The sequence below is a fragment of the Eretmochelys imbricata genome, chromosome 13 (assembly GCF_965152235.1).
Source record: "Eretmochelys imbricata isolate rEreImb1 chromosome 13, rEreImb1.hap1, whole genome shotgun sequence".
Lineage (NCBI taxonomy): Eukaryota > Metazoa > Chordata > Testudines > Cheloniidae > Eretmochelys > Eretmochelys imbricata.
Genome location: NC_135584.1, coordinates 28,784,114 through 28,801,363, shown reverse-complemented (window position 1 = coordinate 28,801,363; position 17,250 = coordinate 28,784,114). Strand labels below are relative to the sequence as shown.

At 44.7% G+C, this 17,250-nt stretch overlaps 1 protein-coding gene across 3 annotated transcripts in view; it reads left to right on the top strand.

Annotated features, from left to right (window-relative positions):
• TOX2 (TOX high mobility group box family member 2) overlaps positions 1-17,250 on the top strand; it is a 261,370-nt gene that overhangs the window by 200,655 nt on the left and 43,465 nt on the right. For 2 of the 3 annotated variants that reach the window (XM_077832417.1, XM_077832418.1), the window contains exons 4-5: positions 8,358-8,597; positions 16,829-17,056. In XM_077832417.1, the coding sequence (XP_077688543.1) occupies positions 8,358-8,597; positions 16,829-17,056 (468 nt within the window). The remainder of the gene's footprint in view (positions 1-8,357; positions 8,598-16,828; positions 17,057-17,250) is intronic. The other variant, XM_077832419.1, reaches the window with a different exon arrangement.

The following is a 17,250-nucleotide window of genomic DNA, read 5'->3' as shown; positions in this document are numbered from 1 at the left end:
TCAAGGAATGTGCCAGTTCCCGCTGTGAAGGGATTTTGCCAGCCCTTTGTTATGGAGGTTTGCAATTTTTTGGTACTTCTGGAGTCCCAATTTCTCCCAGAGTCCCATGGGGCTTGGTGGAGAAAATCATATGCGGGTCTTTGAAAGACAACAAAAAGCAGAGCTGCTGAAATTTCCACCCTACCTGATGGATATGCTCTCTGGAGACCTGTCCAAAGACCATTATGGTCAATGGGAGTGTTTCCATTGTCTTCAATGGGCACTGGCTCAGGCCCTAACTCATTCCTACAATTTTTCATAAGAATTTGTAGCACGTGTCCATTATCCATAATTACACTCCTGGACTTGTTCTGCTCTGCTGCATAAATAATATGCACTTTAAAGAAAAAATGTATGATTACATATTTAATGGATAAATGGAGCCGTTGTGGTCTATTGCCCACATAATAAGAGTTTTTAAAATTGTCTTAATACAGTATTTACCCAAGAGACTGGAATGGCTGTAAATGAGAATGAGCTATTTTAGCTTTTAGGATTTTTTAAACCACATTTTAAGGCCTTCCCCATTTATAAAACACACATCTTATAAACTTCTCTTCATTTAAATTTAAAATAAGGACAATAAATTATGCTTTTCCTTGGGAGCTGGCAGATCATCTTGAACATGAAAGTTCTGGATTAAACTGACAAAATCCAAGACAAATTTACCATTTTGTCCTTTGAAATTTGCAAGTGAACTCACTGCGTGTGAGCCAGACAGGTCCCATACTAGCTTCCCCACACCCAGCTCTGCCACTCACCTCAGTCCTGCTTGTCTCACCCCCTTGTTATTCCAGTTCTCTCCTGGCCCCCAAGAATATTCTGCCTAGTGCAAATACACTCAATTTCTGACCTGCAGTAGCCCTTACTGTGCCATTTCTGGGATGACTAGCCCTCTCAGTCAATGCACCTGCAGCACCCTCCTCATTTAGATTAAAAGTTTAATAGATCTTCATGCCAGAAGGGACCATTAGATCATCTAGTTTAACCCCCTGTAAAACGGAGGCCATGGAATTTCGTCGGTTACTCCTGTATTGTGCCCAATAACTTGTTTTGGCTAAAGCATCTTCCAGAAAGGCATCAAGTCTTCATTTGAAGACTTCAAAAGATGGAGAATCCACCACTTCTTTTAGTAGTTTGTTCCAATGGTTAATCATCCTCACTGTTAAAAAGACAACTGTAGAATGAAATATCGTAGACAGGCAGACACGTTTCCAAGAGTCCCATGACTTGGGCCCCAGTTCTACAGGGTGCATAAATGTATGCCTAATTGTAAGCATGAATGGTCCCCCTAAAGTCAGTGGGACTAAACTCCCGTGGTTACAGTTAGGCACGTGCTTAAATCCCTTGTTGAGTCAGGGCCCTTGTCCTAGGCCTCTGGTGAAGAGAGACTGGCTGTCATACAGTATTCCCACCCATCTTTTTTGTGCTTGTGTCCTGAGATAGCTGTTGAGCATAGGACTCCCAGAAGCAACATGCAAAACCTGCTGTTCACAAACGTTTTCATAACTTGGACCTCCTCTTTCATACAGAAACTGTCTCATTGGCCCCTCCTTTCCCATTCCATTCATAATCATTCACCATCCCTGCCGCCACTACAGCAATTACTTAGCTGGAAAAGTTCTAGGAGGCAAGTATTTGATGTGTTTGTAGTTGTCTCAGTGCAATTTAGCATTTGGAAATGAGGAGGAGGGGCCAGTGCCCTGTGACCAGTCAGCTGTCCAGTGAGCCCCACTATTTGGGAATGTGTTAGCTGGATAGTGTGCATTGGAAATTCCTTGCAGATATATAGCACGGGCCACTGCTGTCATTCTGTCATTAACTCACATTTCTGTGGTTCTCCATGTATTTATTTGTATCTTTTCACAATGATGTGATCTGAGGACAGTGATGCAGTCTGACCCTAAAGGGCATGAAACATAGTCAGCCTAAGTCAAATTCTTGGTGTTATTTCTATGCGGGACATATTTGCTGTTTGAAAGTTAAGTCCCAGCACTAAGTAATTAACACAGAAAGAGGTTGCTCTTGTCAAAATCTGTTCTCTCCCCATGTGTATGATCTGAATGCATGAGCGGAGTGTGCTGTCTGGTGTTGTGGAAGAGCTCTCGATTCCTGACCTGCAGCAGTAAATCTGCTTCTGCATTTGGATTTATTTCCACTGAAGCCTGCTGAGCCCTAGCAGATCTTCCCTCCATTTCTTACTTTATGTGCTGCTCATGGTGTTGGCAGGACTTCCCTGTTAATGAGCGATTGCACCTCAGTGGGTTTATCGGAAGATTGTTAATAAATAAAGCCCTGGGTCTTTAAACTCATGTTAACATTAATCAGATTAATACAGAAAGCACAAAGTCTGGAAGATATTTAAGACTGTGTTTGATTTCCCTCCTGCTGACTTCTTCTGTGGCTGAATCAGATTGTATGTAAGTAGCTGGCTTAGCTCTGTCTCTGAAATTAGTAAGAGAACTCTGGCACGCTGCTGATGACATTGACATGTGGATAGGCCTCCCTCGTTTATAGGGCGGGGGTAACTGATCTGTATATGGGAGGGAAGGTGATAAATAACCTAATGTGAATTCTGGTAGGGTTTTCTCAAGGAAAGGCAGCACAGATTTCGGTTGCATAGTCTTTTCTGGGCACTTCCGAGTCTGCTGTTATTTGACTAGTCCCCGAGAGTAAATTCTGTTCTAGATTCTGATCTGACAAGCATTACTCACATGAGTAGTCTTCATTCATGTGAGCAGTCATATTGGATTAATTGGGACTGCTTGTATGTGTAAGGGTCTCTCGTGTGAGTAAGTATTTGTGGGCTCAGTCCTGCAGTGATATCAGTGCTTAGGTCCCGATTCTGCAAAAATTTAGAGATGTGCTTAACTTTACAAACATGAAAAAACCCATTGAATATCAAAACTACTCATATCTGTAATGTTCAGTGTGTGCCTAAGTCTTTCCAAGATTGGGGCTGTAGCGTGCCCAGATGAGACTGTGGGGGAGAGAGTGGATTAATGGAGGGAGAGGAATACAAACTAGTTTTCTTTTTTATCAGATTTGCTAGCTTCACTGAGTAACAAGCAGTACAGTGAGGACTACACAAAATCCTCCCATAGACACAAGAGGGTGGGTTTTGTGATGGAGGAGAGCAGCATGGAGCATGGGAATTTCCCTGCTAGATCAGACAAGTGGTCCATGTAGTAAAGTGTTCAGTGTCTTTGGTCATTTCCCTGAAGAAGGCTCTATTTTTCTACAACCTTGGATCCAAACAAGTAGCACGTCATAATAGTGTTGTTATTCTGTTATTACATCGAGTCTGGACCTTCAGTAACCCCTCACTGTTATATTTTTGTGATTACTACATGTCTCAGTTATTACTCTGTGTATACTGGATAATCAGACGACAGGAAAGTCATCTCTATGAAAAGTACAAGGGCATGCAAAAAGTCAGGATTGAAATGCAGGAGGTCCTCATTTAGAGACCTACGCTTCATCCACTAAACAATGCTCCGTTTATAGAAAGGCAACTCTGTCCTCTATTTGTGCATGCAACTGCAGGTGCAAATTGGGTCAATGCATTGCCAAACTTATGCACACAACCATAGAATTTGCATGCATAAATAAGGTTGTGTATTTTTGGTGTCTGTATGTATATGGTTCTCTGCCCTTTGTAAATTTGATCCGAAATATTTAACTTAAAACATTAAAGTCCACAAAGACTTTTAAGAGAGTGATAAAGCAGGTTGGGAACTGGTTTGGGCTCTCTTACACTGGGTTCCTTATGGTCGTAGATGACAGCCATTTCTTTACTGCAGTTCCCAGAGCCTGAAGGAAGATGTGAAAAGCCAGTTGGAATTAGAAACGCTGGACAAAATTCAGCCCAGATGTAAGCAGATGCAACCCATTTGACTTCAGTGGAGCTGTAGCCGCTTACATCATGTCTGAAGTTTGCCTGGTGTTTCTCATAGTATGACTCATTCTCAGTGGGAAGGGCTTGTTATAATGTGGCGTGATCTGAGCAGGTGCAGCAGTCCTCTCCAGGATTTCTTCTTCATGAACGCACTATATTCCTGAGGCCAATTACCGTGAGTCAGTGCTCAGTTATTGGGTGATGGGGTGGTCTAGAAGTACCTTTGATAGACAGATTATGGGCCAGGTTTTCAGATGGTGTAAGTCAACCTAGCTCCATTGACTTCGGTTGAGCTACAATGATTTACACCAGCTGAACATCTGGCCTTGTATCTCTATTTTATCTGTCTTTTCTCCCTTCAGTATATAGGTTCCCACACTCTTCCTGGCACCCTGGTATCCCACTATATGAACAACAGCCTGGAGGATCATCCATGTCCAAAGGGCCTTCAATTTGAGGCTGGGCTGATTGTATATTCTGAGGCTTGTTCAGAGATGGATGGCAGAATGGTAAGGCTGAAAATGGCTAGACAATGAACATTTCTTTTGTTGGTGAACAGGGCGTTTTACTCTTCATGCAGTAACGGTCCTCACCATAGCCTCTCTCCCTAGCTTAGTTTGGGAGTATTTAAGCATCTGTTGTCATTTTGCTCCTTTTCCTTCTGCATTTTAATGATTTATGTAGGGCCTTTCATCAGTGGTGTTTGCAATTTAAGCCTGACGTCTGTACAATCTGTCATATGAACTGGACATACAGATTCTCTGCCCAAAAGAATAATATTCATTTTTTTCACCTTTTCACACAGCTGGCCCTTAGGCAATTATAATTTCAGCCCTTCCAGCAGGCTCTGTCTGTTGTTTTCCATTACTTTCCAGACGGGTGCAAAGATGAATTTTTGCAGTTTGGTGTCTGATGTGCTTGCAGTGTTGGTTAAGGCCCCAGCACATGTTATCTTTTGAAGCTGGGAAAGGGCTGAGCTGCTGAAGAATGCAAAACAAGCCTGTTCCCTTGTATATGGGCCCGATCCTGCTGCCTGTTTCCTTATAATCCTGCTCCCATAGAAACAAATGTGAGCTTTGCCACTGAGTTCAGTAGGAGCAGAACTTGGCCCTGAATGTGTGAGTGTGATGTAGCTCTCTTGCAGGCCATGGACTGAAGTGGAATTTGCTCACAGTATGGTGGTTTACGTTGTAAGCTGTCCTATGGCGCAAGTAGGCCATCACCATTCTGTTGGGGAGTTAGAGGGCCACGCTGGGTCTGTCTTGCTCTATCTGTCGTTGTGCGGTTTGTTTTCTGTGTTCATGGATCCAGCCTAACTGTGGTGGTTGTAGGCTAATGGGATGAAGAGCTCAATTTTCAAGTGTGGTCACATTAAGAGGGGATCCTGAGGGAGCTCAGGGAGACACTTCAGCCCACAGAACCCCATTTACACGCCACACTGCCGACGGCGGCACCTGAAGGCAAAATCTGGGCATCCTGCTGCAGTGGCATGAGTCTGATCATGCACAGCGCTGTGCGCCTCTGAACACATCCTGTTTGATTGCCAGGGGGCTGGAAACAGAACCGTCTCAGTGAGGGGTCCTAGGGTAAGATTGTCCAAAGTGATTCATAGAATCATAGAATATCAGGGTTGGAAGGGACCTCAGGAGGTCATCTAGTCCAACCCCCTGCTCAAAGTAGGACCGATCCCCAATTAAATCATCCCAGCCAGAGCTTTGTCAAGCCTGACCTTAAAAACTTCTAAGGAAGGAGATTCCACCACCTCCCTAGGTAACGCATTCCAGTGTTTCACCACCCTCCCAGTGAAAAAGTTTTTCCTAATATCCAACCTAAATCTCCCCCACTGCAACTTGAGACCATTACTCCTTGTTCTGTCATCTGCTACCACTGAGAACAGTCTAGAGCCATCCTCTTTGGAACCCCCTTTCAGGTAGTTGAAAGCAGGTATCAAATCCCCCCTCATTCTTCTCTTCCGTAGACTAAACATCCCCCGTTCCCTCAGCCTATCCTCATAACTCATGTGTTCTAGTCCCCTAATCATTTTTGTTGCCCTCCGCTGGACTCTTTCCAATTTTTCCACATCCTTCTTGTAGTGTGGGGCCCAAAACTGGACATAGTACTCCAGATGAGGCCTCACCAATGTCAAATAGAGGGGAATGATCACATCCCTCCATCTGCTGGCAATGCCTCTACTTATACATCCCAAAATGCCATTGGCCTTCTTGGCAACAAGGGCACACTGTTGACACATATCCAGCTTCTCGTCCACTGTAACCTCTAGGTCCTTTTCTGCAGAACTGCTGCCGAGCCATTCGGTCCCTAGTCTGTAGCGGTGCATGGGATTCTTCCGTCCTAAGTGCAGGACTCTGCACTTGTCCTTGTTGAACCTCATCAGATTTCTTTTGGCCCAATCCTCCAATTTGTCTAGGTCCCTCTGTATCCTATCCCTACCCTCCAGCGTATCTACCTCTCCTCCCAGTTTAGTGTCATCTGCAAACTTACTGAGGGTGCAATCCACACCATCCTCCAGATCATTTATGAAGATATTGAACAAAACCGGCCCCAGGACCGACGCTTGGGGCACTCCACTTGATACCGGCTGCCAACTAGACATGGAGCCATTGATCACTACCCTTTGAGCCCGACAATCTAGCCAGCTTTCTATCCACCTTATAGTCCATTGTTGGTTTTGGTTGCCTCCACTGAAAAGTGCTGAGCCCCTGCGCTCTGTAAATTGGGGGCCTTTAAGGTGTCCCAAGTCGGGCACCCAAAATCAATAGTCACTTCTGAAATCCTTCGCCCTCTTGACTGTGGAATTTGCTTGTTGCCTCAGTCTGCCAGAGCCCGAATCTGCTGGCCTTCAGGAGATGGGACAGGGCACAGGTTTCTGGGGGACAGGATGAATGATTGAGTAGGGTCAGATCTTTGTGGGGAGTGTTTGTTGTTTTGTGTCATTAGTTCTAGTGTCTGGAGCACTGGGTGGCATGTTTTAAGTAAGTAAATACAGTAGAAAGTTCTTGATTTCTCTGCCAGTCAGGGGACTCAGACTTGCCAGAGAGGCACCCCTCTTTGTAAACATGGGGCTTTGATGACAAAGGGAGGGTTTGCACCTATTGTTTTACTGTTATTCAAAAAATTAAAAGGAGGTCCATAAACCTTCATGAAAGAGATGCTGCAGTCAGAGCAGTGTCAGGTAAGGCTCTTGGCAGTAAGGCTCAAGCATCATTCTTAACACACCCCATTGTGTGCCTGGGCCACACTGTACAGCACATGGGAGCAAACTGTGTGAGAGACCCTCTGTGTCTAGGACACAGTCGCTTCTGGGTCTCGGAATCTTCTTGGTTTTACTATACTGAAGTCACTTCCCTAATGATACCTCGGCATGGGGCCAGATCCTCAGCTGGTTAGGTTGGAATTTGTGTTTTCGCAGTGCGGTCAAACAACAAACTTCTGCAACAAAACCTACTTACGTTCTGCTATCTGGCCTAAAGCCAGATCCAGGCCTGTCTGGGGGAGGCTGGGGACTTCTGCTTGTTCTGCTCCAGAGTATACGATGTATTTATTTATTTCTATTTGTACTTTTCTGTTTAAGCCAGGGAGCAGGGGATCCGAGAAGTTGTGGTAACTTGTTAAACATGAAGAAGTTAATTTTTTGAGCTTCTCACTTTTCTAAGCGATAACACGTTGTATTTGATCATGTGCAGCATGCGAGGAATCGCAACTCCTTGCAGCTGCATCCCTGAGCAGAGCAGGGCTGAACTTTCAAAAGCAAGGGCCGACGATGTGTCCACACAATATGTGTGTGTGCTCAGTTGGTTGGCCCAGCTAGTTTGACATCCCGTGGCTATGACCAGGCGTTTCAGAGGAGACTGTGAAAACCCCACTTTGGACAGTTTGGCTGTAGCCTGCCCTGGGGGAAGTTTCTTCCCGCTATTATAGCCTGAAGCATTTCTCTGCTGGTACATGCGCACACACATTTTGCTGATACAATTTAAGCCCTCATGTTGTAAACCCTTAGGGTACGTCTACACTGCTAGTCGCCCAGGCACAAGCCCACCTGAGAGCCTAAGGCAGCTAGCCGTGCCGTCACAGTCACGCTGCTTTGCTATTTTTAGCGTGCTAGCTCAAGCAGACCTAGCGTGTCTACATCTACCTGAGCTGGTAATTACACCTCCTAGCTGCCGTGTAGACGTAATCCTTGTTTTCCCACAGGGAAATTATGGAAAGGAGAAACCACAAGCATACGCTGCCCAACTCGCTCTCTTCTCTTGTTTTGGAAAGGGGCAGGGAAGAAGATTTTTCTCTACCAGTTCTGTAATATAATTTCTAAATCAGTCAATACTAGTTCATCATAAAGTAATTTTATAAGACAATAAATAAAATACATTTTTAATTAAAAAGTAATATTCTCCTAACTCAGATCCAGGAGATGGTCCACTCAGACGCCACTTCCTATGATTCCAACCGTCAAGTCCCCCTGATCAATCGACCAGGGATGTTAGCCGGTCACATGAGTGCCCTCAGCCAGTCACAGCTGATTTCTCAGATGGGTATGAGGAGCGGTGTTACCCATGGTTCCCCATCACCCCCAGGAAGTAAATCTGCTACACCATCTCCCTCCAGTTCTACTCAGGAAGAGGAGACAGAATCACATTATAAGGTACGTGCAGCCATGCCTGTTTTAACAGACATACAATAAGAGAATGACAGACAGTATTTACAGTGATAGAAATAATTCGCTCTAATAAGAGAACAGACCTTTTGTTTTTCCTTTGCACAGAGATAGAGAATTCTCTGTAACAGGCGATTGTTTACAGAGAACTTTTCTGGGCTAGGACGCGGGAAAGCATGGCAGATTTGCAAATCATATCAAACATTGGTGTTCTATATTGGTGCATATAACAACTCAATGAATGAAAGTCTCTAATTCTGAGAGAAGTTTTCTCCCCTAAGTCTTTTCTTTCCTACTGCAGTTGCCAGATACATCATGCTACATTGTTCTTTCAGATTAGGATTTTGACAATAAATACGTGGTTCAGTGCTCAATTTTTTTTCCCGTTTCAAAGACTGTATCTGTAAAACTAGACTTTGTGTTGGAAGAGAGAAGCAAAAATCCAGCGTGTGATTTAGCAGAGTCCTTAAGAAGCACCCGTGTCAAATAACAAAGAAAGCATCCTCTGTCTTTTAATTCACCTGGGTATTTTTTTAGCAACCAGTTATTACCTAGGACAGTTAATAAAGTGATGGTGACACAGGATATAGTGAAAGTTGCTTGCCATTCTTGTTTGGCTAGTGGTCAGAAGCCCTTAGGATGCCAGTTGTCTTGAGTGGATGAAGAGAACTGATAAACAAAGAGGTAAAACGTAGGGAAGATTATAAAATAAAAATCACCTGCTTCGTTAGGACTGGTGTGGAGGAAGTGTTGAAGGACAGCTTGGGCTAAGATTTCTGGGTCACCTTAGTCATCCTGCATCATTCTCAGAAAATGCACTGGCAGAGCAAACTCTTTGCGCTGTTGTCCACACGTCTTCCCTGACTCTCCTTGCATGTGGGCAGATTGCAGAGATGATTATGGTACAGCCATAATGTCTTGTGTACCTGATACATGAGCATTCACCGACACTGGGTACTTTGATGTTTAGACTTGTAACGTTCTGGGATGGTGCTGACCCGTTTGTTAAGCCTTCGTGGAAGGGCTGTCTCTGAAAGATGCTACTTCTAAGGAAGACACTGTATTACCAAAATCACTGGCTTGCTGGCAGTGTATCTTCATTCCCAGAAGAAAAACCTTCTGAAGATCAAATTGTGTGTGTGTTACCCACAGTAACAAGTAATATAGTGACCGCTTAGCTCTAGTATTAGGGCTGAGCAAACTATCAAATACTTTCTCATGAAACTTCAGGAAAAAATATTCTTCGTTTTCATTTCACTTTTCATAAAATGGAAGTTTTCATCTCAAAACCTGACATTTCAAAAAGTGTGTGTGGATGCAAATCTGATCTTTATTAGAACTAACTTGCGAAAATAAAAATATATTTTTGCTTGAAAATAGAAGTATTTTATGAAATCCTCAGATTTTGCAGTTTTAGAATTTGGTTGTGTCTATTTGGCACAGCCCTATGCAGCCAGAGGAGTTTGGTGATCTGCTGGCTAGAAGAGACTGTATCACCGGCAACTCAAGGGTCACAGAAAGCAAATGGCATTTGCTTTGCAGCTAAAACCTTTCTTGCAGTGAGAGTGCAGTGTGAGTTTTAGGCTAACTACACTCAGTGTCTGCAGCAGCTTTTTCCATTGTACCTTTACCAATCACCTTCAAGGTTTCAGCCTGACAATATGATAGTACAGGAGTTACCTGTTAGGTCATGGATTTTTTGCTGATACATTTCTTATAGGTCCAACGAGTCCCAATGAGGGAGACAGAATTTGGGGATATGTCAGATTCTTGGAGCAAGATAGCTAAGGCAATTGATAAAGCCCTGTATTTTTTTTCTGGCCACAAATATATACCTTGTCTATCCTGTATACACATAGCAAGTTAGGCAAAGCAATAATCAAGTGGTATGTTTCCTGGAGAAAAGAAACCACAGTGTAAAGAGAGCACTGGAGTCACAGTGGCTTATGCGTTTTTGTTTGCTTTCTCTATATACACAGCTGTTGGAAATATTTAAAGGCATCAATCCATCATTTATTTTATGACCATTAATGACCTTTGTACAACAGATCATAAAAAGAGTTTCTAACTAACAGGAATTAAAATATCTACCAAGAAAATCATATTAACACATAAGAAATGGTCCTGATGCCAGGAGGTGGTTTTTCTATTCCCACAAAAGCCAGTAATTTGTGAAAACTGGATAGAGACCAAACGCTGAAGTAAATTGTAACTCTTATTGGAAGCGTAGTGACCCACTGCAAGAGGGATCATGAAAGATTCCTTCACTGGAGAATTTTCAAAGCCTTGAGGGGTCAGTGGGGGAACCCAAGCAACATACCAGTAGATAATTCAGATGTAGGGGGAAAGGAGCACACTAACATTTTGTGCTAAGTGACTTCACTTCCAGCGCTTCATGGCTGAAAAGTTGTTTTTGTTGTTGCATCAAGGCAGAAATACGGCTGTTTTGTTTTCACTAGTAGTGTCTGGAAAGCTAAACATTCTTGTGTCCCTGCCCTGTCTGCACAGACTACTCATTTGAATTCACATCCATTAAAACGGTAAGACAGGGGTTTTCAAAGGAAAGACCAATGGACATTTCAATGGCATTTGGGTGCTAAACTCCTTTTGAATACCGCAGCCTAAGAGTTTAGTGTGTTTCCGGGCTTAGTTGTTCCCAGGATTAAGCATCCAACTCTTACTCGCCCAGCCTGGGGAGTGGGTATAGTCCCAATTACCCTTGCTTTAGAAATCTCTCTGCAGGTTTTATAAAATTCAGATGTGACCAATGAAGCCCCTGACTCTTTGAGAATCGCCTAGATGACAGCAAAGCAGCCTGTTTATAATTTGATTGCCCAAACCTGTGAATTATCCCAGCTTACTCTTCATGTTACATCGATTGTTCTGCACACGGGCCTCTCCAATGGAGTAAAGTGCGTTATCTCAGGGCATTTATAGCTGGATACACATCACAGCACTGTCATATGTTAAAATAACATTCACAGCTGTTTTCTAAGTCAACAGCAGCAAATCCAGGCCATTCTGAGCTGCCCCTTGTGAGTGATTCCACTTGAATTATTGGCAAAAGGCATTCAGTCCTTGCGGCAGTTCCCACTGCTGTGGGCACTAGGCTCCTGAACCCATGAGGGAAGACCGAGAGCCAGATTGTGCTAGGAAGACACTGGCTCCCTTTGGGTGCTCTGTGGAGCCAGCCCATAAAATCCCTCCCCGAGCAAACTGTGCCGGGTGTGGGGGGACATGCTTAATGCACCAACTCTTTGGAGGTTGCAGCCTGTTCCCCCAGCATCATACCCAGCCAGCTCCACAGGCAGAGGGGTGGGGTCATGACTGTACTCCTCCCACTTCCTGTGGGGTGGGATGCACTCCTGTGGTGCTTACAGGGAGCAAGCCTTGTGCTTCCATGATTGTCTCTGGCATTTATGCAAAGTGTGAAGGTGGAGGAGACAGGAGGGTGGAAGAGACATAATGGCCCGGAACAATTTATCCCACTGTAGAGAGTAATCCCACTGTACATTGGTTGGCATGATGGGAGTGGGGGGTTTACATAATCTCACGGGTCTTTTGATCTCTACCCAATGTGATTCTGTGACCTGGGCCTTGGTTCAGGTTTGGTTTAGGGTGCCAGTAATAATGATCAGGTTGTTTAAGCCTACATAATACCCGCCTGCAAGACACCTCCCTCTAGCCAGGACTATGTCGTACTACGCTGTACCAGATTCATACTTCAGCAGAAAATGAACTCTAAACAGTGTTGTAGCTCTGCTCACTGCTTAGCACATGGGCCATGAAAGCTGCACAATCCACACTGCTAAAGACTGTAAGACCCAAATCCACAAAGGCATTTCAACAGAAGTTAGGAGCCTCAATACTCTGTGGGGCCAGGACATGGTCTGTCATTTGTCTGTAAAGTGCCAAGCACACTTATGGCTCTGTATAAATAAGAATGATCACAAACTCCTAATAGTTGCTGAGAGTTGCTGATTCTTGTTCTTGGCTCCTCTACTTGATGCTGCACTTTGGCCAATAACTGCTGGAGGGTTTGTTTTCTTTCCCATCAGTACAAAAGTAGATGAACTGAGATTAAAATGAGATAAAATGCCATCCAATTCACCCACGGAGTGAAACCTTGTTATGAATTTTTTCCTCCTAACAAGGTGGCCTTTCACCCCCAGGAATCCCATTCCAACCCAATTGGCAGTTTTAAATTAAATGCTTTTTTTTGTCCCATCCCCCTCCCCCCCCTTTTTTTTTTTTTGCTTATTCGCTAATGGGCAACTGTCCATTTGAGAAATGCCACTGCACTGAGACCGAGCTTAATGGCCATTCAAGAGCTGATGAACAGAGAACATTAGAACTGTGCCAGCTGAAATGAGTCCTCTTAAACTCTGTGGTTTCCGAGCACTTCTGGTGCTTGCAATCAAATAACAAAGCCGTTATGACAGCAGCCTTCTTTAGACAGACAGACAGCCATGTCTAGTTACATTTTATGCTTAAGGGCTTGGTATTCAGCCTAGTTTCTATCATAAAATGGTGTTTTTCTTTGAGTGCTGGTCCCTATGTGTAGGTATGCATGTGCTCCATATTCCTGGAGCTAGACAATTTTGAAAGCAGTGTCCACTGATCCGCACATGCATCCTCACTCTCCCCATGCCTCCAACCAAGGAGATAAAGGGTGAGGCAGACCAGCCTCCTCCCCAGTTCCTTCTCACCACCAGGTCAGAACTGCCAGAGTCCAGAGTTTTGTTGTCTTTATCCATTTATCTGTAAACTATATGTCTATATTTTGCTCTGCTATCCGCTGTCTAATCTCCCTTCCCCTCATGGGGGGAGGGCTCATTCCACGAGAGCACAAGTGACGTCTATGGCATCGCTTCAAGAAATACCTCTACTTGATATTTACAAAGCAACTACATGGAATTCCAGCCACACTGCTTCAGTACAGGACTCCTCCACCAGTGCATCCTTTGGAATGGTGGCCCTCCGTTCGGCTCTGCCATCTACATTCTCACACCTTCCTCCTACTTAAGTACTGCTTGTCAGTCACCCACAGTGGAATACACACAGGGACCAGCGCTCGAAGAAGAGGAAGTTACTTACTGGAGATTCTTCAAGATGTATGGTCCCTGTCTGTATTTCACTATTCGCCCTCCTTCCCCTCTGTTTTGGATCATCTTTTGATTCACAGTAGACCAGGAATTGGAGAGATGGTCAGTCCGCCCAGCCCTTTATCTCCTCAGTTGGAGTCATGAGGAGAGTGAAGGTGCAGGCACAGACCAACAGACACTGCTTTCAAAATTCTCTGGCTTCGGGGGCCTGGAGCATATGCATACCCACAGGGGCCCGCACAGGTCAAAGGACTTCTAATTATGAAAGTAAGTAACTTCCTCTTTTAAAATCATCTTCCTGATAAAGTGGGTAACTCTTTAACTAATGGAATTGCTGAGCAGTCTGAGAAGTGTCTCAACACTGTCAGCATTTGATAAGCAGAGATGCTAGTTGACTTTTTGCCTTTGAGGAAGTGTTTCTAGTGGTTAGAATACAGGACTGGCAGCCTTTGGTTCTGGGTTCTGTTCCTGGCTCTGCTGTTGACATGGGACAAGTCAACGAACCTCTCTGTGTCTTAGATTTTCCTCCTGTAAAATGTGTTTAATAATATTTCCCTGCCTCACAGGGGTATTGTGTGGCTTAACTCACTAACGTAGAGGTCCTCAGTGTATGAGTTCAAAGTGGTTTAAAAGTATCTCTTTCCTCTATAGGTGAACACGTACGCTTCAATATTCATGGATTTTCTTTTGTCTGTGTCTGATATACTTACCCCTGCTGCATCTTACCATCTTCTTTAGCAAATGCCCTCCACCTGGAAATTTACTTTCTGTTTTCAAGTTCCGCGTATTATTTCTTAGCCCTGTGACTGTGTGTTCTGGTTACCAGCTGTCACATATGCTACATTAGCACCCAGGAATACCCAGGCATGCTAGCCTGGAACAGCAGCCTGTAAACAGCAGTAAAAAAGGTGGTTACATTTCAGCAGCATGGCCTGTGCAGCAGTGCCAAAGAGAGTGCCCAAGGCCAAAGATCAGACCCTATAAGAAGCAGAAGTTTGGCGGTGACACTAACTAAAAAGGGAAACTATGGATTCTGCCTCACTGGAGGCTGAGTCTTAGACTCTCTTCAAGAAGAATTCGGGGAGAATGAATTCAGTTCTGTTATGGTACAGGGAGTGGACTAAACGACCCACTAAATGGCCTGCCCAGCACAGTGATCTGATGAGACTTGGTAATCACAGGTAACAAAATGCAGCCCTGATCCTGTAGTCCTTCTGCACTCAAAACTCCCCTTGGTCTTTGGTCAAGGTTTAGGTAAGCAAGGAATGCAGGAGAGGGTCTGTACTCCCTTAAAATCTTGCCAGATGCTGCAGATAACTAAATAATTAATGTTACCTCAGTCTTTTCAGTGCTCTCAAAGCTCATGGAATGCTGAATGCATTCAGATAGCCGAGTCTACTTGTTTAACACAAAATTGGCAGGTCTCTAAGGATTAACGCAGTGTATAGTGTTGTCATAAAGATATACTACACTTTACTTGTGAATTCCCCCAGAGGTGCTTCTTGCCCTGTTGTTGTGGAGTGTATGCATGTACGTGCAAACAGGCCCTGCACTATTTGGGGGAGGGAAGCAAGCTGCCTTCCAAAGTATAGATGTCCCCAAAAGGGCGCGGTGCTCCAGTGTCATGCCGGTAGTGCTTGTGGCCCCTGCTCATGACTGCTCTGGGGGGCAAGGTGGACCTGGTGCAAAGAAACACAGCACGCAGTCGGAATGAGGAAAGTTGGGGAATGACGGGTAAAGATGGACCATGACTTCACCAGGGTGAAATCAGGACAGGGAGGAATCTGAGAAAGGGGAAAGCAAAAACGTGAAAGTGAATTTTGAAACAAGTGTGCGCTGCTGAATGAAACCAGCTGGAAAGCAAAATGAATGGGGAGGTCACGGGCAGAGGAAATGGGCAGGGCACAGGGAGGGAGTATATGAGCCTCCAGGGGATGGTTAGGGGAAATAAGCAAGAGCAAGTGAAAGTATCTGGGGAGCTGTTTAGTGGAAACAGTGAGGGAGGTTGTGTCCCTAGGAGAGAGCCTGAGGAATGTGGGGATACATCAGGCACCATTTTAGTCTTGGTGCTTACAAAAGAAAAGGAGGGAAACATGCCACACACAGAGGGGAATGTACTGGGGGACAAAGAGTGAGAAACTCATGAAACTACAGGACACCAGCACAAGTCAGGGAGAGAAGTGCAGTGACAGTTCCAGAGCTGTACAACCAGCATCCCACAGTGCAGAAAGAGGCGGTGAATAGAAAATATGAACGCCTGGGCACAGCTGGAGGGGAGCAGAGTGCTAAAGTGACACCTCCCCCTCCCCCAGTATTGAAAAGGGATCAGTGGAAGAGCTATGGCAAACTCCGCCCAATGCCTCTAACATACAGACTGAGATGGATTCCTGAACAACTGATCAAGCATGCAGTCGGAGGTCAGGTGGAACTTCGGGAGAGTTATTCCACAGGCTACACCAAGGAAGGGCCTGCTTAACTAACCTGACTAATGTCTCTGGGGAAGTGATAATAGGAGCAGCATGGGGTGAAAGAGACGCATTATTTGGAATTTCCAAAGGCCTTCAATACACTGCTTAAAAAACTGATCTACATTGGGTTAACAATGTAGTATCAGTGGCGAAATCTTCAGGGGCATAAGAAGCTGGGTGGTCACCAAGATCAGAGAGTGGTACTGGTGAGAGATCAGGTGGGAGGGAGTTGAAAAACAGTGTACTGGCCCAGTCTTGTTCATACCATACACAGCAAGTACATCGAGGCGGGAATAACCAGCAACTTGCTCAAGTGGTTCAGGATGGCAGTAATGGGATACCTGTGCTGGAGGGCAGTGCTGGGTAGCTAGGGGAAAGCCCAGGAGCTGCCTGCACTAGGCCTGCCCTTAGCCAGGGTTATTAGTTCCTCACTTGGGTTGAACACTAAACTTCTCAAACTATTTGTACAAGTGAAAGGGATGATACTGGGGAGAGAGTCAGGTTGTGGTGCCAGGCACCATCCTGTGCCTGTCATGAGTGCTCGTTCTTCATTGGCTTCCTGTCTCATCATTTTCCCAATGCCACCAGAATCTTTAACTCCAACCAGAGAGAGCTGGTCATTACTTGGTCCCTTTTGGTTTTACAGATTTCTGGAGAGAAGAGACCATCAACAGACCTGGGCAAGAAACCCAAAAGCCAAAAGAAGAAGAAAAAGAAGGACCCCAACGAGCCCCAGAAGCCTGTGTCAGCTTATGCCCTGTTTTTCAGAGACACACAAGCAGCTATCAAAGGGCAAAACCCAAATGCTACATTCGGAGATGTTTCAAAAATTGTTGCATCCATGTGGGACAGTTTGGGAGAAGAACAAAAGCAGGTGAGTTTCTGATCTGGTTTGTTACAGCTGTTGAATTGGTTTTATTTTTCTACCTCCAGCGAGTTAGAGTCTGGCCCAGCATGGTAGAAACCGTTTGGAGCTTAGGTACCCAAAGGTGTATGCACAAAAATGGAGGCTATTTTCAGGAGTATTGTTGAAGTGCCCTTTGCCACTAGAAGCAAGGCTTTAGGGTT